This window comes from Miscanthus floridulus, chromosome 12 (assembly GCF_019320115.1).
Source record: "Miscanthus floridulus cultivar M001 chromosome 12, ASM1932011v1, whole genome shotgun sequence".
Classification (NCBI taxonomy): Eukaryota; Viridiplantae; Streptophyta; class Magnoliopsida; order Poales; family Poaceae; genus Miscanthus; species Miscanthus floridulus.
The window spans coordinates 49453001-49477116 of NC_089591.1; the positions used below are offsets into that span (position 1 = coordinate 49453001).

At 54.9% G+C, this 24116-nt stretch overlaps 2 protein-coding genes and 2 pseudogenes across 2 annotated transcripts; 2 read left to right on the plus strand and 2 right to left on the minus strand.

Moving 5' to 3' along the window:
• Positions 1-697: 697 nt before the first annotated feature.
• Positions 698-2548, plus strand: LOC136496921 (E3 ubiquitin-protein ligase ATL6-like; annotated as a pseudogene).
• Positions 2549-4334: 1786 nt separating this feature from the next.
• LOC136495837 (aspartic proteinase nepenthesin-1-like) lies at positions 4335-5731 on the plus strand (annotated as a pseudogene).
• Positions 5732-19025: 13294 nt separating this feature from the next.
• Positions 19026-19715, minus strand: LOC136495838 (uncharacterized). Its single transcript, XM_066491651.1, has one exon. The coding sequence runs from the start codon at positions 19713-19715 to the stop codon at positions 19026-19028; it is 690 nt and encodes a 229-aa protein (XP_066347748.1).
• A 256-nt stretch (positions 19716-19971) lies between these two features.
• Positions 19972-22380, minus strand: LOC136495839 (uncharacterized). Its single transcript, XM_066491653.1, has 2 exons — positions 21484-22380; positions 19972-20535 (listed from the first exon to the last, which is right to left on the minus strand). The coding sequence occupies exons 1-2, from the start codon at positions 22378-22380 to the stop codon at positions 19972-19974; spliced, it is 1461 nt and encodes a 486-aa protein (XP_066347750.1).
• Between the last annotated feature and the right edge of the window lie 1736 nt (positions 22381-24116).

A 24116-nucleotide genomic window follows, 5' to 3' on the forward strand; every position in this document is an offset into this window, starting at 1 on the left:
TGAAGCAATAAATGATGGACCACCCAAGCAATCTGCACGTTATTCTGGCAAGATTCATATAGCCTGTTCGTTTGTTGGTTTCAATCAGCCCAAATCAACCAACCAACAATATTTTTCTCTCATAAAAAACCAGTAGCAGCCAGTCCAAACCAACACCAACACCAACCAGCTAACATGCCCCTGATTAATATTGCCAGGTCCGTGGCATGATGAAGCACATTGAGAACTACCTGCAGCTTTTGTTTAGTTTCTCACAAAAACGACAGGTACAGCGGCTGCACGCTGGCGGAAACGATGCTGTTCGATACTGTTTGTCCTACGCTCCACATTCTCGCCACGAGGATGGTGATGGTGCGAGTTGTTTCATTTGGTCTGTTCGCTGATTGGTTTCTGGACTGGTTTAGATTAACTGGTGCTGATTTGTTGTGAGAGAAAAATACTATTAATTGTGCGCTGAAAGAGACCGGTTGCAGTCCACAGGAGTTTTTTTTTCAAGTATTTTGAGTCCTTTCATGCATTGCCTATCACCACCTTCCACAGCTGCTTTGATAACCCCGAAACCTAGGGAGTGTTCGGCTGGACTGAATTCTGATTTGTTTGTTTTATTTTTTTTCCAGTAGGAAGTAGTATTTCTCTCTCACGACGTCCCGTATGAACAGTGGTTCCAGCATAAACAGTAAAAATTTCCGTACAGCCGAACACCCTCTCAGAATATTCGCTGTGTCAAACACTCAACACACGCCTGCCTGACATCCGCCGCTGCTTCGGTACAGTCGCACACATCAGAGTGACGTAGTGTCCGCTAAATTGGTCAAAAAGATCCATCCAGAATTCCAGATGCAGGGAATTTGGGAAGGGGGGAAGCGAGTTTGGAGAGAGCAAAGCGCAGGGATCGGCAAGAAAGAGGAGCAACCGAGCAGGGCTGCAGGGGGCAGGCAATTCGCCCAACTCTGACGTGGGATGTAGGCATCCGCAGCACCACTAGCGTCTAGCAACAGCAATCGGTTTCTCACTTTCTCGTGTCGTCAAAGCAGAATCGCTCCACAGCAGAGAGCTGACAGACCGGCGGCAGTAGTGGTGCCGGTTTCCCCAATTCTGTGCCTCTGCGTGCGTGCTTCGCGAGGAGCGATGGGGACACGGGAGCTCCTCCTCGTGCTCTGCCTCCTCCGCGCCGGCATGGCCATCGTCGACGCGCAGTCTTCTTCGCCGTTGTCGTCCTCGTCCTCGCCGCCGCCGGCGCCTCAGCGGACGCCTCCTGCAGCCGCCGCAGCCAACGCCGTTCGGGCGCACCATGTCGACCTTCATCACGGTGGCCATCAGCGTGTTCTTCTTCTTGCTCTTCATCTGCGCGTACGTCAACCAGTGCCGCCTCGCCGACCCCGGGGCGGCGGCGGCGGCGGCAGCAGCAGCAGCAGCCGGGGCCGCCGGGGGCGGGGGTCCGTCCAGGAGGGGGAAACGCGGGCTGGACCCCGCGGTTGTCGCCACGTTTCCCATCGTGTCCTACAGGGAGGTCGTGGAGCACAAGATCGGCAAGGGCGTGCTGGAGTGCGCGGTGTGCCTCACGGCGTTCGAGGACGACGACGACCTCCGCCTGCTGCCGCACTGCTCCCACGCGTTCCACCCGGAGTGCATCGACCCCTGGCTGCAGTCGCGGGTCACGTGCCCGCTCTGCCGCGCGAACCTCGAGAAGCCGGCGCCGGCTCCGGTGCCGGTGCCGTTGCCGTTGCCGGCGGTGGCGCCCCCGTCGCCGTCGCCGCCGCCGCCGGCCGGCGGCGGTGGCGCTATCGCCGCGCCAGCAGCCTTCGCCTTCGCCGCCGCCGGAGGTCCGTGGCGATACCGGTGTTGGACGAGGGCTCGGAGGACAGCGACGACGAGGACGACAGGAAGGAGGAGGCCATGGAGCTGGAGATGCTGCGCAGCGCGCGGCGCGCCGCCAGGATGCCGCGGTCGCACTCGACGGGGCACTCGCTCTTCGCGGCGGCCGCCGCCGCCGCGGAGGAGGGCGACCACGAGAGGTTCACGCTGCGGCTGCCGGAGCACCTGCGGGAGCAGGTGCTCCGGTCTCGCCGCCTGCGCCACGCCACCAGCCTGCTCGACCTCTCGGAGCTCAGCTCCGAGGGGGGGAGCTCCCGAGGCGGACGGCGCGTGGCAGGAGCAGGAGGAGGCTTCGGCAACGGCAACGGGTACGGCGGGAGCAGCCACGGCGGGCGCCGGTGGCAGTCGTTCCTGGCCAGGACGGTCTCCTGGGCGCGAGGCGGGGGACGACGGCGGCTCGGTGCGGAGAGGGTGGGACGGGTCCACGAGGAGGGGAAGGGACGACGGCGAATGCAGCAGGAAGGGCGCGGCTTCGCCGCTGCCGGCGGGCCGGCCGTGATCGAGGCCACTCTTGGCGGCGGCGCCACCGCGGCGGCCGGAATGCTGCCCTGTAAAGTTTGACGAGCTGTGTTTATTATCAGGAATATTTCGTGGTAGCGGCTTGATTTTCTAAACTTTTTTTTCAGCTTTTACGTTTTACTTTTGCAAAAAGCTTGATTTGTTTGGTCCGTAAGTAGATTTTGTGGGAGTGATAACTGACGACAAGAGAAGAGAATTCAGAGAACCGCGGCGGGGGTTCTCTCTCTTTGGTTTCCCGGCCGTTCTTTAGCTACACCTCGTGTCCATCCTTCTTTTGATTTCGAGACGGTAGCCTCTCTTTTTGCTGTCACGAATCGACGTGAGTGCGAGAAGCATTATCCTGCGAGCGTCAGCTTTAAGCTAGACTAGATGATCTGCGCTCGTTAATCATCATTTCTTCCTGACGAACTGTTTACCATCATTCTTACTACGTATTCTCTCAGTAAGAGCAAGTATAACAAAGTCCACGTAAGCGGGCTGTATACGAGTCCACGTCAGAAAAATCCTTGCTGGGTGAGAGAGAATGAAAGAGACGCGAGCCGACGCTTCGCTTACCGCCAGGCTGAGCATGTTCCACGAGATTAAAACGCCTGCTCCCAGCGACGGTGACCGAAAAACTGGCGTTTTGCTTTGTATCGAAGAATCTCATTCGCTGTGCGCCTGCTCTTTGCATATCATGCACATGCACTCAGGCACACCGATAAACAGCAGGTTCGTAGGGTCGTATTTGGCTTATAAGCCATGACTTATCAATAACAAATATTATTTTTTTCTCATATTAAACCAGCCAACAGTATTTTCAGCCATAGCTTATAAGCCAAACAAGTCTAAACTAATAGGACGAAAGCCGAGCCATTATACTAGTGAAGGCTTTAACACATCTGACATTATATTTAGCCGGCTGACGGCTGGGTTACTATCCGTGCTCTATTGGGACCGCAAATTATAGTGGTTCCCTTCTTTCTTTCTTTTGGTCTCCTTTTGGTTGTGGTTGTGCACGTGTCAATATGACTTTGATGAGAGATTCATGTGGGGGCCAAAGCAAATGCGAGCGTAAACAACGGGGAAGGTTCGTGTACTGGGTAGTGACTGGCAATAAAGAAACATTAAAGAAACCATGTAGGATAAGGTGGCCGTCGCCCCATTTCAAAGGCGTTTGCGTCGCCTAGCGGCTCCTGGCTACGGTTGACTGACGTCGCCATGACCAGGACGACGGTGTATCTTTGCGGCCGCGCCCGGGCGTGCCTTCTACTGCACGTTGCACTGCCGTCTTTTTGTTTAGAGTAACTTTCGTTGTGGTGTCATTTAAGTTCATCAACTTTGAAACTGTATTTTTGGGTTTATTAACTTTCGTTTGGTGTCAGTCTAGGTTCCATCAACTTTGAAACTACATTTTTAGGTCCATGAACTTTTAAAATGATTCACTGTAGGTCTACGCATGCATGCATGCACGTCGGCTTCAGCCTCCGGTCTTTGCGTCGGTGGAGCCATGCCTGCACTCGCCGTCGTCGCTCGTCCACGGACCGCTCGTCGTGGCTGGTCACACGGATCACGGCCGCCTCCAGCTCGGGTCTCCTCAGCGTCGGCGCAGCCACCCCAGAGGCTGGCCGTGGAGCTCGCGATGCTGCAGATGGATGAATAGGCAGGTGGCCCTAGTTCTTGGCCCTGGCGTGCATGTCCGCGACGATGACGTAGTCGTCGGCGTTGGCGGCGCCGAGGCGCCTCAGCTCCTCAAGTGCGCTCTCGGTGAGATCCAGATCCCCGTGGATCCGGCACGCGTTCAGCAGGCTTCGCCAGGCCGTGTCCGTCGGCCCCGTGGGCATGCTCCCGATGAGTACGCTTGTTCGCAGCCCGCCCCGCTTGCATCCTGAGAGCCAACCAACCGCACTGTCCATTGGATGCTGCTGTGCGTTCGGGCCGCGGTGCTGCTGTGCACGGCCATGTCGGTGATCGTGCTGGCCGAGAAGGTGTTCCTGGGAATGGTCAGCTCCGTGATGAAGCTGCGGCGCCGGCGGCCGTGGCGGGTGTACAGGTGCGACCCCATCGCGCGGTCGGACAAGGACGAGGAGGCAGCTGCCTATCCCATGGTGCTCGCGCTGCTGCCGGGCGTGGACTGACCCGCCGCGAGCTGCTGCAGCGCATGACGCGGCCCGCCGCGAGCTGCTGCAGCGCATGACGCGGCGCAACAAGGCACGCGCCGCGCGCGCAGTTCCTCGCCAGCTCCTCAGCGAGTGCCCCAGTGACGCACCCCGTGGCAGCGCAACGGCAGTGACCCCAGTCCTAGTCCCAGCACGGAGTACCTGATGCGCTCGGGCATCGGCACGCCGCCGCAGCCCGTGCAGCTGACGCTGGACACGGGCAGCGACCTCACATGGACGCAGTGCTGACCCTGCATCTCCTGCTCCCACCAGGCCCTCTCGTACTTTGACCCCTCCCTCTCCTCCACGTTCCAGGAGCTCTCCTACGGCAACGAGACGTGCTTGTACACCTACTCCTACGGTGACAACTTGACGACCAACGGACAGCTCGACGCGGGCACGTTCACGTTCGTGGCCGTCGATGGGCGCACGGCCACGGCCGTGCCCGGCCTGTCCTTCGGCTGCGGCCACAACAACAGTGGGATCTTTACGTCCAACGAGACCTGGCATCGTTGGGTTCGGTCCGCGGCTCCCTGTCCTTGCCGTCGCAGCTCAAGGTCGACAACTTCTCCTACTGCTTCACCGACATCACGGGATCGGCGCCCAGTCCCGTCCTGCTGGGCCAGCCGGCGAACCTCTACAGCAGCGCAGGTGGTGCTGTGCAGACCACCCCGCTAATCTAGAGCCCCAAAATTCCATCTTTCTACTACCTGTCGCTGAAGGGCATGACCGTCGGGTCCACGAGGCTGCAGGTGCCGGAGTCCGCTTTCGCGTTGATGAACAACGGAACCGGCGGGACGATCATCGACTCCGGCACCTCCTTCACGACGCTGCCGCTCCAGGTTTACCGGCGCTCCCCTGCGGAGGCCAGCAACGCGACGACGGACGCCGATCCCATCTGCTTCGTACTGCCGTCGTCCGGAGATAGGCCGGAGTTGCCCAAGCTGCTGTTCCACTTTGAGGGTGCGACGCTGGAGCCTTGCGGCTTGGGCTCACGTGGGCGGGCGGGCACAGCACAGCGCAGCCACTGCCCCACAGCGACGGACGCTGGCCCTGGCTGGTCTCCCTCTGCGGGGCCGGCCTGCGGCGGCGCCGCCACGTGGCGCCGCCGCCGGAGGTCCATGCAGAGGCTGCTGTACGCACGCAAAGACCGTAGGCCGAAGCCGACGTGCATGCATGCATGCGTGGACCTGCAGTGAACAATTTTAAAAGTTCATGGACCAAAAATATAGTTTCAAAGTTGATAGACCTAGATAACACCAAACGAAAGTTAATAGACCAAAAAATAAAGTTTTAAAGTTGATGGACCTAGATGACACCCAACGAAAGTTAATAGACCTCCGGTGCTTTTTTTTTTTTTATTACAGCAAAACAAATGCTCTAGACATCGAAAGGGTCTGGGATGTGCAAAACGAGCGAGGCAATGAACCGTCACCGGTCCAGTGGCGAGGTGCAGGTGCCGTGGACGCATCGCGAAGAGAGTTAAGTGTGCCGGAAGAAACGCCGCTGATAACATACAACTTGACGATGCATTCGTCGTGCAATGTTTGTGAGTTGGCCGGAGGCATACTACTGTCTAGTCCATGTCCGAGTAAGTACTCTACTCGTCTTTGCACAAAACCACGGCAGCTAAGCCATTGGCAACGAAATTAGGGGATCACTCTGTTCGCTTGATTGTTTATGTGGTTTATAAGCCGGCTGATGTTATTTTATTATAAGATAAAAACATGCATGAATGCATCTAGTAGGGGAGTAGACTCACCGACTCAAGACACGATCCATGCATATACTCTTTTCTCCTCTACCTACGTATATTGGGGAAGAGTGAGCGTAAGAAGACTTAAATCCTTTTTTTCCAAATTTATGGAAATGTTTGTACAAATCCAGCGCCCGCATGTGCTACAACAACAAACTGAGAGCAGCATTGAAGGTGCAGTAGTAGCCAGCCATATTTTGTGAACAGGACTGATGTTATGTGTGACGCACGTACGTAACCGGGGCTAACAGCACACTCGAACTATGGCTTAGTACATTGGCCGCACGAGCAGCGACGACGACTACATGTGTGGTTCGCCCGAGGCCGGTGAAGCGGCGATCTTCCTGTGATGATAACGGCGGCGAACGGCCTGTTCACTGGATGGTAAGCCCTGGCTGGTGCCGGTGTTGGTTTGTTGTGAGAGAAAAATATTGTTGGCTGGTTGATAAGCCCTGGTTGAGACCAACAAGTGAACAGGCTGAAAGTCTAAAGAGGAGGAATATGTTGAGGACTCGAGGAGTAGATGTCCATGGTGGTGGAAAATGGCGAGAAAGAAGGTATTTTTGAAAAGGGCTAGAAATAAGGTATTGGCGTAGCGATTTGAGAGTATGGCTTCTGACTGGCAGTTGAGGACGATAGTTTGGTGTAGGACAACGTCATGAGACGGTGCAAGCGCATCTGATAGCGTGACAGTTACCCGGCTTGCAGTGGATTGCGGCGACTAGTTCTACTTGGCAGAGGCTACCTCGGTGTGGGACAACGTCGGGAATGATGGTGCAAGTGGTGACTTTGGTGTTTCGTCTTGACGATTTTGACATTATAAGATGTGTGGCTATCGACTAGCTATCTAGGGGAGTTTTTGGAGGGTCAGGTCATCAATATACAGTAGTGGTAAATGCGAGTTCATGTGTCTTCGGCGTGTGTTGATGTCCCATTCTAGCCGACTAATTTTTTTTATCGTTTTGATTGTCACTACAAGGAATAAGTCTTTACATGACGGTTTATTGGTGACGTTCTAAGGAACCATCATAGAATTCTATTGTTTATGACGATTCATTCTGTCGGTGTTTTGGATCGGCGGACCCTCAACCAACTAGTGAAAATGTACTGCGTGCCCCTAATCCTAGATGGTGATGCAAAAAGACACAAGGTTTATACTGGTTCAGGCAATAGGTGCCCTACGTCCAGTCTGAGAGATCGATCTTGCATTCCTTGCACTGAAGTGCTTGCAGTAGAGGGTTACAAGCTGGGCGAGAGAGGGAGCTAGTCTCAGGTCTCTGCGTGGAGCGGCGTGGGCTGCTTGAGACGTTGATCTCAGGCAGCAAGGAAGCGTGCGTATTACAGAGTGTTGCACGTTGCTTGCGCGTGTGTGTGTTTGAATCTCCATCTATTTGTGCGTGCGTCTATGCGTGAGTTCGTGAACCCGTGAGCTCGTCCCCATAAACAGCCCTGGTCACTCCCCTTTATAGTTGAAGGGGGGGACAGGGGTGATACATGCGTTCGCTACGTGGTGTTTTGTGAGCGGAGGCAGTATGTCTGAGCCCTGTGCTTGTCACTGTGGTGGCATGGTCGACGGAGCGGTCTTGTCCTTGATGCATTGGAGCGACGCGCCGGTCACGCCCGATCCTGTGCGACGTGGGAGCTCTAGTGATAGCTTGACGCAGGGCATGGCGGACGACGTGCCGGTCGCTGTATGTGGACAGCGTAGAGAGCCGAGGCTCAGTCAGTGCAGAGGCCGAACCATCGTGGGGGCTCGGCGGGCGCGAATCCCGAGGCTGCCGAGACCCCCAAGCGGATGGCTGAGGCTCGGAGGGAGCAGTTGGTCCTGTACACTGATTCCGAGGCTACAGGTACCCGGACTTGACTCCCCACGCCGCACTGTCCTCGGAGCAGTTGGGGTTAGGCAGTACAGTGCAGCACGGGTGTAAGTCGTGGGCACAGTGCTGAGCACAGCGGTCGGTAACCCCTGCCCTGTCCTGTCCCGGACGACATGGCGTTGATGCGACTCCCACCTTGTCGGTCACTCCGCTGTGTCGAGCCGTCGTTCGGCTAATGTCGCGGGAGTGGTTGGTTGCGTTAGTTGGACGTGGCGTCCCGGTCGAGGCGGTGGTGACAGGGTAGCTGCCGAGCCGGCCTCGAGCGAGGCGGAGAATCGGTACCTCATCCGAGGCCTTATGGGCGGGAACTCGAGCGAGGGGGCCTCAAGCGAGGCGGAGAGTTGGTACCTCGTTCGAGGCCTTGCGACGCGGGAACTCGAGCGAGGGGGCCTCGGGCGAGGCGGAGAGTTTGTACCTCGTTCGAGGCCTTGCGGCATGGGCCTCGGGCGAATCGGAGAATCGGCCGAGGCCTCGTCGTTGTCTCTTGGCTTCGATATTTACAAGGTCTAAGCAATTTTTTCGGTTCTTGCTTACGGTACCCCTTTTATGGTATCCGACAGTAGCCCCCGAGCCTCGGGGGGAGTGTGAGCACTCTTCCCGAGGTTTTGACGAGACTTGACACGCAGCGGCTCCAGTTGGGATTGTGTTTTGTGCTTGAGGCCTCGATGGGTGCGCGCGAGCGCACCTGCCGGGTGTAGCCCCCGAGGCCCTGGAGGAGTGGGTTTACTCCTCCAGGGGCTTTTTCCCTGTTGAGTGAGGGGTTTTATCGCGTTTGCCGAGCCTCTGGGTGAGAGTTCAGGTCGCTGGGTCTTGGCTTGGTTGCAGGAAGAGCCCCCGAGCCTCTACACGGAGCAAGAGGGCGATCAGGAGTTTCCCTGTCTTTTTTGTGTGGCCCTCACGCATCCTTTTCGTTCAGAAGAAGGGGTGGAGTATGCCAGGCTACCCTCGGTGGGTGCGAGCAGTGACACCTCTGGTGAGCTGTTATCGGGTAAGTTCGAGTGGAGGCCCGTGCACCATTTGATAGGGGTCGGCTGGTGGTCCAGAGACGCACTCCAAAAGTACCAGAGGGCTTCTCTAGTGGGTCCCAGGGCCGTTCGATTGGCCCCGGGGGCTCGATGCCTCCCTTCGGTGGGATCCCATTCAGAGACATCCCTGCCGATCTCGGACACGACTCAGGGCATCCCAAGCAGTCGCTTGCTTGGGCCTCGGCCATGTACGGGCTCGCCCATAGTCATCCTTAACTCTATTTGTCCTGGGGCAGCTGTCGAGACCTTCGGGGGCCCAGCCTTTGAAACCTTGGACAATAACGGGCTCGGTGCCCAGTTCCTTAGTCTGAAAGGAATCGGGTTGGTTGCTGGAAGAGCCCCCGAGCCTCTGCTCGGAGCAAGAGGGCGATCAGGAGTTTCGTTGTCTTTTTGGTACGGCCCTCGCGCGTCCTTTTCGTTCGGAAGGAGGGGTTGTTTGCCGAGGCCCCGAGTGCAAGCTTGGGTCACTGGGTCTTGGCTTGGTTTGCAGGAAGTGCCCCCGAGCCTCTGTGCGGAGCAAGAGGGCGATCAGGAGTTTCCCTATCTTTTTTGTGCGGTCCTCGCGCATCCTTTTCGTTCGGAAGGAGGGGTTGTTTGCCGAGCCCCCGAGTGCGAGCTTGGGTCACTGGGTCTTGGCTTGGTTTGTAGGAAGTGCCCCCAAGCCTCTACGTGGAGTAAGAGGGTGATCAGGAGTTTCCCTGTCTTTTTTGTGCGGCCCTCGCGCATCCTTTTCGTTCGGAAGGAGGGGTTGTTTGCCGAGCCCCCGAGTGCGAGCTTGGGTCGCTGGGTCTTGGCTTGGTTTGCAAGAAATGCCCTCGGGCCTCTGCACGGAGCAAGAGGGCAATCAAGAGTTTCCCTGTCTTTTTTGTGCGGCCCTCGCACATCCTTTTCATTCGGAAGGAGGGGTGGAGTATGCCAGGCTACCCTCGGTGGGCGCGAGCAGTGACACCTCCAGTGAGCTGTTACCGGGTAAGTCCAAGTAGAGGCCCATGCCCCATTCGATAGGGGTCGGCTGGCGGTCAAGAGACGCACTCCAAAAGTACCAGAGGGCTTCTCTAGTGGGTCCTAGGGCCGTTCGATTGGCCCCGAGGGCTCGGTGCCTCCCTACGGTGGGATCCCATTCAGAGACCTCCCTGCTGGTCTCGTACACGACTTAGGGCATCCCAAGCAATTGCTTGCTTGGGCCTTGGCCATGTATGGGCTCGCCCATAGTCATCCCTAACTCTGTTTGTCCTGGGGCGGCTGTCGAGACCCTCGGGGGCCCAGCCTTCGAACCCCTGGACCGTAACGGGCTCGGTGCCCAGTTGCTTAGTCTGAAAGGAATTAGGTGGGGGATATTCCCCTCCCATCGGCTGACAACGGCGGGTGCGCCTTTTAAGGCGGTTTCTTGGGGAGACGGAATGGCGCCTGCCATCGCTGCGGTCGGATGCGACGCGATATCAGCGGATGGGACGTTACTGTGCGTGCGCGATTAATAAGGGAAAGGTGGGTGCATGGGCGGTTTAATCGGATCCGGATTAACTGCGCCAGATCTGAGGGAAACTTCAAGTCAGTGGGGAGGATTAACTGTAGCCTCGGGGAACCGTACTCCAAGTCAGTGGGGAGGATGGCCTCGACTCCATAGACTAGGAAGAACGGTGTGAACCCCATGGCTCGGCTCGGAGTGTTCCTCGGGCTCCAGATGACCAACAGGAGTTCGGCAAGCCATTTCTTGCCAAACTTCATCAACCGGTTGTATATTCTCGGCTTGAGGCCCTGTAGGATCATGTCATTGGCACGTTCTACTTGGCCGTTTGTCCTAGGTTGTCCTACGGTCGACCAGGGCACACGAATGTGGTGGTTGTCGTAGAACGTTAGGAACTTGTGGCCGGTGAATTGTGTCCCATTGTCAGTGATGATGGTATTTGGAACCCCGAACCTATGGATGATATCAGTGAAGAACATCACCGCTTGCTCGGATTTGATTCGATTGATCGGATAAGCCTCGATCCACTTGGAGAACTTATCGATTGCTACCATCAAATGAGTATAGCCCCCAGGGGCCTTCTGCAGAGGCCCAACCATGTCGAGCCCCCATACAGCAAATGGCCATGTAATGGGGATGGTTTGGAGGGCTTAGGCCGGGAGGTGCGTCTGCCGTGCATAGTACTGACATCCCTCGCAGGAGCGTACCAGCTTGGTGGCGTCAGCAACCGCCGTCGGCTAGTAGAACCCTTGGCGGAAAGCGTTTCCGATGAGCGTCCGAGGCGCTGCATGGTGCCCGTAGGCTCCCGCGTGCAAGTCCCCAAGTAGGGCTTGGCTTGCCTCAGTGGTGATGCATCGTTGGAGGACGCCATATGGGCTTTGCCTGTACAACTCGCTGTTGCTGAGGACGTAAGTTTTGGCTCGTTGCGCAAGCCATCGGGCTTTGGTCCTGTCTGCAGGAAGCTCTCCTCGAATGAGGTAATCAATGAATGGGACTCGCTAGTCCATGCCCTGGTTGGCCTTGGGAGGCTCCGCGTTGATTTCCATGACCTCGGGCTTGGCCGAAGGGGTCTCGGTGACAGAGGGGGCCTCAGCCCCTGCGGTGGGCTCGACCGGTGGGCCCTCTTCCGCCGTCGAGGCGTAGTCGATGGAAGGCTTGTGGAGGTCTCTGGCAAAGATGTTCGGGGGACCGGGGCCCGTGCCGACGCCATCTTTGCCAGTTCGTCTGCAGCCTCATTGAATTTTCGCGTGATATGGTTGAGTTCGAGACCGTTGAACTTATCTTCAAGGCGACGTACCAGCTTGTAGTATGCCTCCATTTTGGGGTCATGGTAGTTCGACTCCTTCATCACTTGATCAACGACGAGCTGCGAATCACCCCGTACGTCGAGACGTCGTACTCCAAGTTCGATGGCGATTTGCAAGCCATTGACGAGGGCTTCATACTCGGCTGTGTTGTTGGAGGCGGCGAAGTGGAGCCGAATCATGTAGCGCATGTGCACTCCAAGGGGTGAGATGAAGAGCAGACCCACGCCTGCCCCGGGCTTCATCAGGGACCCATAGAAGTACATGGTCCAACATTCCACCTAGACTTGAGCAGGTGGCAGTTGGGTGTCGGTCCACTCCGCCACAAAATCGGCCAAGACCTGGGATTTAATTGCTTTCCAAGGCGCGAAAGATAGGGCTTCCCCCATGAGTTCCACGGCCCACTTGGCTATTCTACCTGAGGCCTCCCAGTTCTAGATTATCTCTCCCAGAGGGAAAGACGACACCACGGTCACCAGGTGGGACTCGAAGTAGTGACGTAGCTTGCATCGAGCCAAGACTATAGCATAGATCAACTTCTATATGTGGGGGTAGCGTGTCTTAGTCTCAGAGAGCACCTCGCTGATGAAGTAAACAGGTCGTTGGATGGGTAAGGCATGCCCCTCTTCCTGTCTCTCGACCACTATAGCCGCGCTGACCACTTGGGTCGTTGCGGCGACATAGAGCAAGAGGGCCTCGCCCTTGGTCAGTGGCACTAGGATGGGAGGATTGGAGAGCAGTGCCTTGAGCTTGGTGAGGGCTTCTTTGGCCTCGGGAGTCCAGGAAAAGCACTCGGATTTTCTCAAGAGGCGGTACAAAGGCAAGCCTTTTTCGCCAAGGCGTGAGATGAAGCGGCTTAGGGCCGCAAGGCATCCCATAACCCTCTGCACTCCCTTGAGGTCTTGAATTGGTCCCATGTTGGTCACGGCCGAGACCTTCTCTGGGTTGGCCTCGATGCCGCGCTCTGAGACTATGAATCCCAAGAGCATGCCTTGGGGGACCCCAAAGACACACTTCTCAGGGTTGAGCTTGATGCCCTTCTCTCTAAGGCATCTGAAGGTGATCTCTAGGTCATCGACGAGATCACTGCCCTTTCTGGACTTGACCATGATGTCATCCACGTAGGCCTCGATAGTTTGCCCGATGTGCTCGCCAAAGACCTAGGTCATGCACCGCTGGTATGTGGCCCCTGTGTTTCTAAGGCTAAATGGCATAGTCACATAGCAGTACATGCCAAATGGGGTGATGAAAGAAGTCGCGAGCTGGTCGGATTCTTTCATCTTGATTTGATGGTAACCAGAATATGCATTAAGGAAAGATAGGGTTTTGCATCCCGCAATGGAGTCAATGATTTGGTCGATTCGAGGTAATGGGAAAGGGACTTTTGGACATGCTTTATTCAAACCGGTATAGTCTACACACATTATCCACTTCCCATTTTTCTTCTTAACTAATACAGGATTAGCTAACCACTCTGGATGGGAAACTTCCTTGATGAATCCGACCGCCAAAAGCTTCTGCACCTCCTCACCAATGGCCCTGCGCTTTTCCTCGTCGAATCGGCGCAGGCGCTGTTTCATCAGTTTGGAGCTGGCTTGGATGTCCAAGGTGTGCTCGGCGACCTCCCTCGGTATGCCTAGCATGTCTGAGGGACTCCACGCAAATACATCGACATTCGCGTGGAGAAAGTCGACATGCACGGCTTCCTATTTGATGTCGAGGGTGGCACTGATCCTCAGCGCTTGGTCGTCGGAGCAGGTGGGGTCGACCGGGATGAGCTTGACGGCCTTTGTGGGCTCGAAAGTCCCGGCATGACGCTCGGAGTCAGGCGCCTTGCTACCAAGTCAGTCGAGGTTGAGAATGAGGGTCTCGGCCTCCACGAGAGCCTCGGCGTACTCGATGCATTCGACATCGCAGTCGTATGCATGCTCGTACGTTGAGTCGACAGTGATGATGTTGTTGGGGCCCAACATCTTGAGCTTGAGGTAGGTATAGTTAGGGATCGCCATGAACTTGGCGTAGCACGGGCGGCCCAGGATAGCATGATAGGTCCCCTTGAACCCAACCACCTCGAAGGTGAGGACCTCCTTGTGGTAGTTGGAGGGAGTGCCGAAGTAGACAGGCAAGTTGATGCGCCCAAGGGGTCATGTGCGTTTTCCTGGCACGATGCCGTGGAAGGGCGTAGCATCGCCTTGGAGCTATGGCTGATCGATCCCTAGGAGTTCTAGGGTGCTGGCGTAGAGGATATTGAGACCGCTGCCTCCATCCATCAACACCTTGGAGAGCTGGGTGTTGCCGATGATCGGGTCGACGATGAGTGGGTACTGCCCGAGGTTTGAGATGTAATCAGGGTGGTCATCCCGATCGAAGGTGATCGCCTCCCGAGACCAGTCGAGGTACCGGGGAGTGGCCACTTTAACCGAGAAGACCTCCCGGTGCTCCCTCTTTTGCTGACGTGCCGTGAGGCACGCTGAAGGCCCGCCGAAGATCATGAAGGCGTTGAACACCTCGGGGAACCCATTGTCCTTGTCGTTGTCCCTATCGTCGACGTCCCTCCTCATGGTGTCGTCGTTGGGGAGCTCGAGCATGGCATAGTAACGCTGGAGCATGGTGCACTCTTCGAGGGTGTGCTTCACCGGGCCCTATGGTAAGGGCAGGGTTTCTTAAGCATATTGTCGAAGAGCCCAGGGCCTCTGGGCCTCAGGGATTCTTGTGATCTGCGGCCACGACTAGACCGACCTCGAGGACCTCCTGCTTTCCCTGGCGACCCTTTTTCTTTTTCTTAGGCCGCTTCCCCTTGGCGTCGTTGTCGGGGAAGATGGCCCCAACAGCCACTTCGATCGAGGCAAAGTTGGTGGCAATGTCGAGGAGTGCGGCCGCCATGGTCGGTACATTCTGGCCTAACTCCCAGACTAGGTCTCGGTAGGAGGTGCCGGAGAGGAACGCCTAGACAATTTTCGAGTCGCCGACGTGGGGCAACTCGGTGCATTGCTTGGAGAAGCGTCGGATGAAGTCTCGAAGAGACTCGTCCGGCATTTGGCGACAACTCTTGAGGTCCCAGGAGTTTTCGGGGCGCACGTATGTGCCCTGGAAGTTCCCGACGAAGACCTTTACCAAGTCGCGCCAGTCGTGGATCTGCGAGGGAGGGAGGTGTTTGAGCCAAGCTCGCGTCAGGTCTGACAGGAACAAGGGGAGGTTGCGGATGATGAGCAGATCATTATCCGTGCCGCCTAGCTGACAAGCCAGACAATAATCGATGAGCCACAGTTCGGGGTTGGTCTCGCCGCTGTACTTTGAGAGGTTGGCCGGTTGCCGAAATCGGGCTGGGAAGTGGGAGCCACGGATGGTCTTGCTAAAGACTCGAGGGCCAGGTGGCTTAGGAGAAGGACTGCGGTCCTCCCCACTGTCATAGCGACCGCCTCGATGCGGGTGGTAGCCTCGAGCGGGCCCCTCATTGTCGTGGCACTGTCGCCTGCTGACCACATCGTGGTCGCCTTACGCCTCACGTCGATCGCCGAGGCGATCACGCACCGAGGGGGCCCTGTTGGCCGTCGGTGCCCGAGCAGGCTTGGGACGAACTGAGGCCTTCCTATCATGCCGAGGCGGTGCCGTGAGAAGTTCTGAGACGGCTCCGCGCCGTCGAGAGGCGGAACTCTCAGCCTGCTGTACCACGACAGTCTTGAGGAGGTCTCGGAGCTCACCGCGGACCAGTTGCCCCTTCGTGGTAGAGGGCTTGGGCATAGTCCGAAGTAGCATCACCGCTGCCGCGATGTTCTGGCTAGCGTGATTGAAGATAGGGGGTTGCTCACCCCCTACGTCGCTGTTGATGCAGTGGTTGACGTCGCGAGCCCTCCGCCGTGTTGCTCCGACATCACCGTGACCCCGCTGCTCTTACTCGAGAGTGTCTCGGAGCTGCCGCAGAAGGAATCGGTCTTGTTCGACCTTAGCCTGAAGCTCACGGAGCTGCTCCAAGTCGAGGCGTCGAAGTTCCTCACAGGCAGGGTTCTCGTTCCGCGCTGCCGGAGGCTCGATGCGTGGAGGTGTGGCGTCGCCTGCCCCTTGGCGGAGCGGGGAGCGGTTGCCTGCCCCTTCGTCCTCATCGCTCGTTCTCGGCATCCCGAGCCTGATGTGGAAGCACTCTCGAGTGGGATCGTAAGTGCCTTCGTCGTCGGAGTCGGAGTAGCTGAAGCAGTAGTCGCTCGCGGCTAGGAAGCGGCACATGGCTTTAGGGTCGTGAAGCCCGAAGAAGTCCGCTTTGGCCCACGCCTCGTCCTCCTCCGAGGAGTCGGCGTGGGTGTGGGTCGAGGTAGTGGCATCGAGGTCGAGGGTGAAGCATTGGTGGCGTCCTGATGGCTCCGTGTGAGCGGAAGCGTAGGCGGCGGCATTAGTCAACCCGAAAGGGTACGGGGATGGTGCCATCGTCGGGCTTTGCTCCGCCGGAGTCGACCCCTTAGGAGGTGGTGGGGCAGGGCTTGATGATGGGGCATCGCTGCATGCCACCGACGTCTTTCCCTTGCCAAGGCTTAAGCTAGACAGGTCCCCAACCAGGGACTCTGTACCAATAGCCGGGCATGGGATACCGGCGGAGCGCAGTGCGTCGCCCTGAGCTCGGCGATGTTCGGGTGGTCCTGCCCGCGTCGTGCCTGGCGAGCATGACGAGAGCGGTGGCCCGGGCGCCGCCTGTGCCTGGGCTGCCGGTGCGTGGTATCGTCGTTGGTCGGTGGGGCTCTGGGTGTGAGGAGTACCATATCGTACTCACGTCCTAGAGACATAAATTTTAGGCTCCCGAACTAGATCACTGTGCCGAGACGCAGTGGTCGTACGGGGTCTGCCATCCGGAACTCGTTGGGATGACGAAGCTGACACGCAGCAGGCCCCTACCTAGCGCGCCAACTGTCGGTGTTTTAGACCGGCGGGCCCTCAACCAACTAGTGAAAATGTACTATGCACCCCTAATCCCGGATGGTGATGCAAAGAGACACAAGGTTTATACTGGTTCAGGCAATAGGTGCCCTACGTCCAGTCTGAGAGATCGATCTTGCATTCCTTGCACCGAAGTGCTTGTAGTAGGGGGTTACAAGCTGGGCGAGAGAGGGAGCTAGTCCCAGGTCTCTGCGTGGAGCGGCGTGGGCTACTTGAGACATTGATCTCAGGCAGCGAGGAAGCGTGCGTATTACAGAGTGTTGCACGTTGCTTGCGCGTGTGTGTGTGTGTTTGAATCTCCGTCTGTTTGTGCGTGCGTCTATGCATGAGTTCGTGAACCCGTGAGCTCGTCCCCAGAAACGGCCCCGGTCACTCCCCTTTATAGTTGAAGGGGGGACAGGGGTGATACATGCGTTCGCTACGTGGTGTTTTGTGAGCGGAGGCGGTATGTCTGAGCCCTGTGCTTGTCACTGTTGCGGCATGGTCGATGGAGCGGTCTTGTCCTTGATGCATTGGAGCGACGCGCCGGTCACACCTGATCCTATGCGACGTGGGAGCTCCAGTGATAGCTTGACGCAGGGCATGGCGGACGACGTGCCGGTCGCTGTATGTCGATAGCGTAGAGAGCCGAGGCTCAGTCGGTGCAGAGGCCGAACCATCGTGGGGGGCTCGGCGGGCGCGAATCCCAAGGCTGCCGAGACCCCCAAGCGGATGGCCGAGGCTCGGAGGGAGCAGTTGGTCCTGTACACTGATTTCGAGGCACAGTGCAGCACGGGCGTCAGTCGTGGGCACAGTGTCGAGCACAGCGGTCGGTAACCCCTGCCCCGTCCTGTCCTGGACGACATGGCGTTGATGCGACTCCCACCTCGTCGGTTACTCTGCTGTGTCGAGCCGTCGTTCGGCTGATGTCGCGGGAGTGGTTGGTTGCGTTAGTTGGACGTGACGTCCCGGTCGAGGCGGCGGTGACAGGGTAGCTGCCGAGCCGGCCTCGAGCGAGGCGGAGAATCGGTAACTCGTCCGAGGCCTTACGGGCGGGAACTTGAGCGAGGCGGAGAGTTGGTACCTCGTTCGAGGCCTTGCGGCGCGGGCCTCGGGCGAATCGGAGAATCGGCCGAGGCCTCGTCGTTGTCTCTTGGCTTCGATATTTACAAGGTCTAAGCAATTTTTTTGTTCTTGCTTAGGATACCCCTTTTTATGGTATCCGACATATTCATTAAGTGATATATCTATGACGACTTGTTTAGTAACAGTCAATGTCAGCTAGCCCAATAAGGGGGCCTAGCTTCGCCCCTGTTTTAGGATCACTGTAGTTTTGTTGCGCTACCTAATCTAGGCTTCTTTTTTAGTATAGTCGCCCTACCCGATTCGTTAAAAAAATGTCATTTACAATGTAAAATCCTATCAACTGTTCTAAAATTACGAACGATGCATTGAAACGCGGCACACAGGTTGTGCAGTATAGTCATTGTCCGTAGCCCATATTGCCATATTTTTTTGTGAAACTTTTGTGCTCTCTCACAGCTATGGCCCTGTTTGGATACTCTAGCTCGGCTAGAGGTTAGAGCTAGTTTCTAACTCTAGACTAGCCCTGAACTAACTCTAGCCCAAGAGATGTTTGGATGCAAGAGTTAGATTAACAATAAATGTACTTTTCTAATTATTTGACTCATTTAAACCATCTTTCAGCCGGATTTGGTGTGGCAGGCTCTTGTGTGGCCTCCTCCCGCACACGGATGATACAAATACATTATTTGTACAAATCAAGCATCGAAATCAGAATAAATTTTAATTTCTCCATACATATGAGATGTGTCACTCAAACTTACAAGTCCTCAATCAAGCTAAACAAAAAAATTACACTCCATGAAACAAAGCATGAGCTAATTCATCACGAAAGGCATTCATGTTCACATCTTCAACAAGAGGTTCATCTTCTGGCCATGCTGATGCCGAAGAACTAGGCATTGGGTTATAATTTTCATCCGCATCACAAGCATCAAATTCTCTATCCGCAATTCTGCTCTCTCGAATAAAATTATGAAGAGCCATACAAGCAACAATAATTCTAGTTTGCTTCTCCTCTGGAAATCTTGGCATGTTCAACAAAATCCTAAACTTCATCTTCAACACTCCAAAAGTTCGCTCATGTCGACAAGACAAAGGTAAATCTCATGTCGAAATCACAAACAGCAAGCACATTCTGACTGGTCTCATTGTGCCTGTTCAAGTATGGAACTCTCTTACTCTTGTCCACCACAACCTTCACATGTGTCCCATCTATAGCTCCTATGCACTCGTTGAAGTGTGGCCAGAATGCTGGATTTTCTAAGTTTGGGTGCACTTCTGGAAATGTTGGGTCCTTGGGTTTAATGTTGTTATGTGCTAACCTAAGGAGGCACCTCAAAACTATGTTAAATGTCCTGCTTACTGTCTCCAGAGACCTCCTAAAACGATTATCAGCCTGTCTAACTGACTGTGGTGCACCAACAATCCATAAAAACATAGCAAGAGCCTCTACAGATGTCATTTTTTTAGTGGACTTCAACCCATACCTCTGGACCAAAGTATTATGCAACCTGTAAAATAAAGGTCTCTCAACCCTAAACATGTTGTAACATTGGGTTTCTCGGGCTAGTGTCTCATGCACCCAATCCAAACCAGAATCTCCAGTTACCCTCTTAGGTAGTTTCAGGAAGTAGTTATCAGAGTACATACCCAAGATAGGTACCAACTGCAGAATCAAATTTTGTTGCTGCACCAAATTGTTGCGGCACATGGATATAATTTCATCCTCACTTGAGCTACCTCCATCATCTTCTTCTTCCTCAATCATGGGGCCATGATCAACTTCCTGCTTCAACGCATGTAACAAACTATCAGCACATAGCATAAAACTTGAACCAGGGTAAGCAAATTAATTCAATAAATTAATACTTCAACACTTGACATCACAGCTCATAGATTAATTTAAATAGGTTCAACACATAGCATAAAGTATCATTACACCACACAGATAATAGTTCACATGCACATATAATAGTTCACACATATATGATAGGTTCAACACACATGGACCGAAAAGATCCTAACTACTCCAAATTCTTGTCCCTGCACCATTTCTTGAAGTAACCCAACCTAAGCTCAGGAGTTAACTGGCCACAGAAGAACTCCCTTTGGTACTCTGTTTCGAACATCTTGGACATAGCATAGACAGAGTCAACGGTTTTCTCAACGCCACACTCAAATGCCAGCTCCTGACACCTCTTGACAGAAAATGCAGCCTTGTCATTTGCACATTTCTGGATTTGCTTAGTGTTGGCTGCGACAGATTCTTTGAAGGTACTGGCTATGTCCTTCACAATCTTCACCATTGGGCTCTTGCTCCTCTTCACTGGACTGGTCAAAGTGCTTGTAGTGCTGTTCAATGCCCTCTTGCCCCTCTGACTCCTCTGGCTGCTTCTACTTGTAGGTGTTTGTGCAAACTCTTCTTCTTCATCATCTTCTGTCCTTGCATCTTGCCCCTCATTGTCACCATAATCATCACCAGGCACAAAGGCTGTGGTGCCATCCACAGTGTACCCTCTGAACAGTTCATCAAGCAAGTCCTCGTTTGCTGGAGGACTCGTCAGAAGCTTCTTTAAGTATGGTTTTTTCTGTTAAGATATGAGAGCACAAAAGTTGATTAGAAACTAGTTATGACAGGAGAATATCAGCTGTTTACAATAAAGATGAAAAATATCAGCTAGTTATGAGAAACTAGTTATGAGAGCACAGCAAAATAGTTATCAGCTATTTACATTGACTCCACATATGATGAAAACTGACAACCCAACCACAGTTGGTGGCAATAATGACCAGTTCTAAAGAGTATATCTAAACACTAATCCGATCGCTGAGCCATTTGAATTGATCTTTTCTACTACTACATGAGAAGGTCGTTCTCCCTCATAGACGAAAGATGACTAAAGATTGGCCTCTAGGGTGTCTGGTCTGATCCGAATCTGTCGATCACCCAAACAAAGTCAGAACGGACAGCTCAACTCAGAAGCAATTGACGTTTCGTTCCCGACAAGCCTCAAGAAACCTGGCCTGCGGCCAAAGTTCATATGCTGAATCGATCAAGAAATAAACATGCAGAAATAATAACAGTGTTGGTTCAGGCAGTGGCTGGCACTGCAAATTATTCATTGACAGTGTTGGTTCAAATTTTGATTCTTTTAATAATTATATATAGATGTATAAAAGTATAAAACTGGCTTTGTGACCAGCAAATAGATAGCAGCAGCCATGAAGAACAGGACATGGCTACCTGGAAATAAGAACTTTTGTTTCAATACGCACACTGTCAAATGACTGGAACTAATCGAATGACCTGTGACATCTGAAAAATCACCAGCTATTGTCCTTAGTGCATCAGTACCAAGATGTAATCCATTTTATTCGTTGATAACACAAACATGTAAGAACCAGAACCAAGCATTTACAGGCATCTAAGATGAAAGTGCACATTTTGCAGAACCAAACATGTAAGATCAAATTTGAAGCAAGCATAGAGTAACCAAGCATATGAGAGCACAAAAATATGCTAAGTAATATTGTACCTCTGTATGAGTTAGCCATAAATCATGATCTGCATCAATGGATCCATCTGGTCTCCTCCCCAACCTTGTGTGCGTTTGCAAGTAGCGCCAGAAAGCGTGGGTGTGTTTGAGTACGCCTATTTGGTTCTTCACTTGTCCACGGGTGTACACCAACCTTCTTCTGGCAAGTAAGCCATCGACAACGGCTTGATACCCTTCACCACTCATTTGTGAACCATTATACGTTCCTGCTCTACGTTGCTCTATGCACAATTCTAACAAGCAAGCATTATTTGCATCATTCCATTGGGCTCGACTGGAATGGCTCACCGGGGGACCGCCGGAGCTCGCCAACTCCTCCACGTTATCCTCCATTGCTTCATCGTCAATGTCGAAGGTACCGCCGGAGCTGGATGCTTGCCCACGGACGCCACTCCTCGGTGCCCTCGGTGCCCTCGGTGCTCGGGGAAGCGGTACGCCCTGGCCACCGCTGCCACGAGAAGCCGTGTTGGTGCGCTGGGGACGCCAGCCGGCTGCTGCAGCGGCCGAGTTCGCACGCTGCCGAACACCAGCGCCTGCCCCCGACGACGACCTGCCGGTGTAGCCGCCACCGTTTCCTCCTCCGCGACCGGCTGCCGCCGAGGAGCCGCCAAAGAGTAGTTGTCGGGCATGCTGGGGCGCCGGAGTCGCCCACGCGTCTCCTGCTCCGGCACGCGGTGGGCGATAGGGAGGGAGGCCGGAGCCCCTGCCGCGTCCAGGAAGGACCTCGACGTCGTCGGCCTGGAGGAAGTCTTCGTACAGCCGAATCCCCGGGAACCCCTCCGCCGCCGGCGCTTGCGAGTTGAGGTCGAGACCGGCGCGGGCAGGGCCGCTCGCCGACGGCTGCGAGCTCCACAAGTCGAATCCGTCTCCGTCCATCGCTCGCCGACGGAGGGGAAGGGCGCGACGGGAGGGAGGGAGGCGGCGCGGGCGACAGAGATCCGCCTCCGGGGGGCCGCCGGCACTGCTCCTTTGGCGGATTGAAGCGGCGGCGGCGCGGCTGGGACCGGCGGCGGCGCGAGTCGCGAATGGGGGAAGCTACTCGCGGTGGGGGATGGGAGTGCCGAGGATCCGGTGCGGGTGGACCGGTGGAGTAATAAAAAAAATAATAGTTTTCAGTGGGCCCCATCGGAACTAGCCCAAATAATCACCTCTTTTGGGGGATAGTTTTTTTGGGTGGGCTAGTTGCAAATAACCCACTCTAGCCTTCCTGTTTGGATACTTTTGGGCTAGTTGAACTCAAACTAGCTCAAACTAGCTCTAACCCCTGGATCCAAACAGGGCCTATATATTGAAACCCTGGGAGGATGGGAAGTGGACGAGGCCGATAGTATACCCTCCATGCTAAGGATACAAGTTCTAACTATATTGGATCATCGAGTCTACCTGAAAACTTAATCAAATAAACTAACATGATATTTCATGGAATTTGAGTGAGGGAAAAAATAAACTGGAATAACATTTGATCGTAATTAATCAACTGACTAAAAAAACACAATTAGATACCACTTGTATCCTAGGCATCGTTCGGTTATCCAGAAACCATGCCCCGAAACAATTCCTAGCAGAAAAGATTGACTAATTTATATAACGTTTAATTCCTAGCTAACCGGACAAAGGCCTTACCTGGACCACAGAGCCGATCGGGGCCTGGAGGCTGGAGCCCCCGCGACGTCCCGGACTCTTGGTGGTGACTGGTGAGTGGTGCGTTGGTGACCACCACGATTAGCGTCTGGCGCGACGAGACTTTGTTATGTTCCAGAGTTCACATGCACGAGCAGGTAGGAACACAGCGACGCTCCGGGCCAAGGCCTGACCACTGATAGCTGAAACTCTGCCTTGGCTGTAATCCCGACAAAGAACATGCCGTGGGCCGTGGCCGTCTGGACACCCCTATAATATAATAGATTCGTCTCACGAACTTTAGTTTTCATTTGAAAAGAGCGTTCTGTGCAGACTCTAAATCCATATTTTCGAACGCATGATTGCCAGGGAATAAATAGTCAGATATCTGAGGTACGCGGCTGAGTTCAGCGCACAGTTTTTTTTTTTTTTTTTGATAAGGAGCGTACAGTACTTATTATATCTTCCTAAAGACCATGACAAAATGGAGGCGCGAAAGCTCGCGGTGCCGCCGTGACAAAATGGAGCCGCGAAATCTCGCGGTGCCGCAAGCTTCCCCTGATATACTCATGGGGCCGCGAGTCGGGCGCCAGGAAGGCAGGAGTGCAGGACCGCGCGAGCGGGCATGGTGTTGGCGAAGGCAGCGGCTGACAGCTGAGAGGGAGCTAGACGCCGGCGCTGATTCACTGCTCCGACGCGGTGTCCGCTGCCGGATTCTGCCTGTTTTTTTGTGTCTGTTCTGACTTCTGAGGAAACCGGAAACGAGCTGAAATTTTTGTGTTGACTTCATCCGAGCTGGCACGATCGAATCCGAATCATGGGTGCGCACGTTGCAGGGTAGGACGCAGCGCGGAAGCATCACTGCGAAGTGTCTGGGCGAGGCACTGAGCAGCCGAATTGACGTTGAATAGGGATGAGATCCGGCACCGGCAGTCGATCGACGGGCTCCAAGCTCATCCGCCACAGCCCACAGGCCACGGACAGTCGGCCAC

Coding starts and splice junctions, on each gene's coding strand:
- LOC136495838 (XM_066491651.1), bottom strand. CDS start 19,715: ATGATTGAGGAAGAAGAAGATGATGGAGGTAGCTCAAGTGAGGATGAA.
- LOC136495839 (XM_066491653.1), bottom strand. CDS start 22,380: ATGGACGGAGACGGATTCGACTTGTGGAGCTCGCAGCCGTCGGCGAGC. Junction 20,536..21,483: donor TATGGCTAACTCATACAGAG/GTACAATATTAC, acceptor ATATCTTAACAG/AAAAAACCATACTTAAAGAA.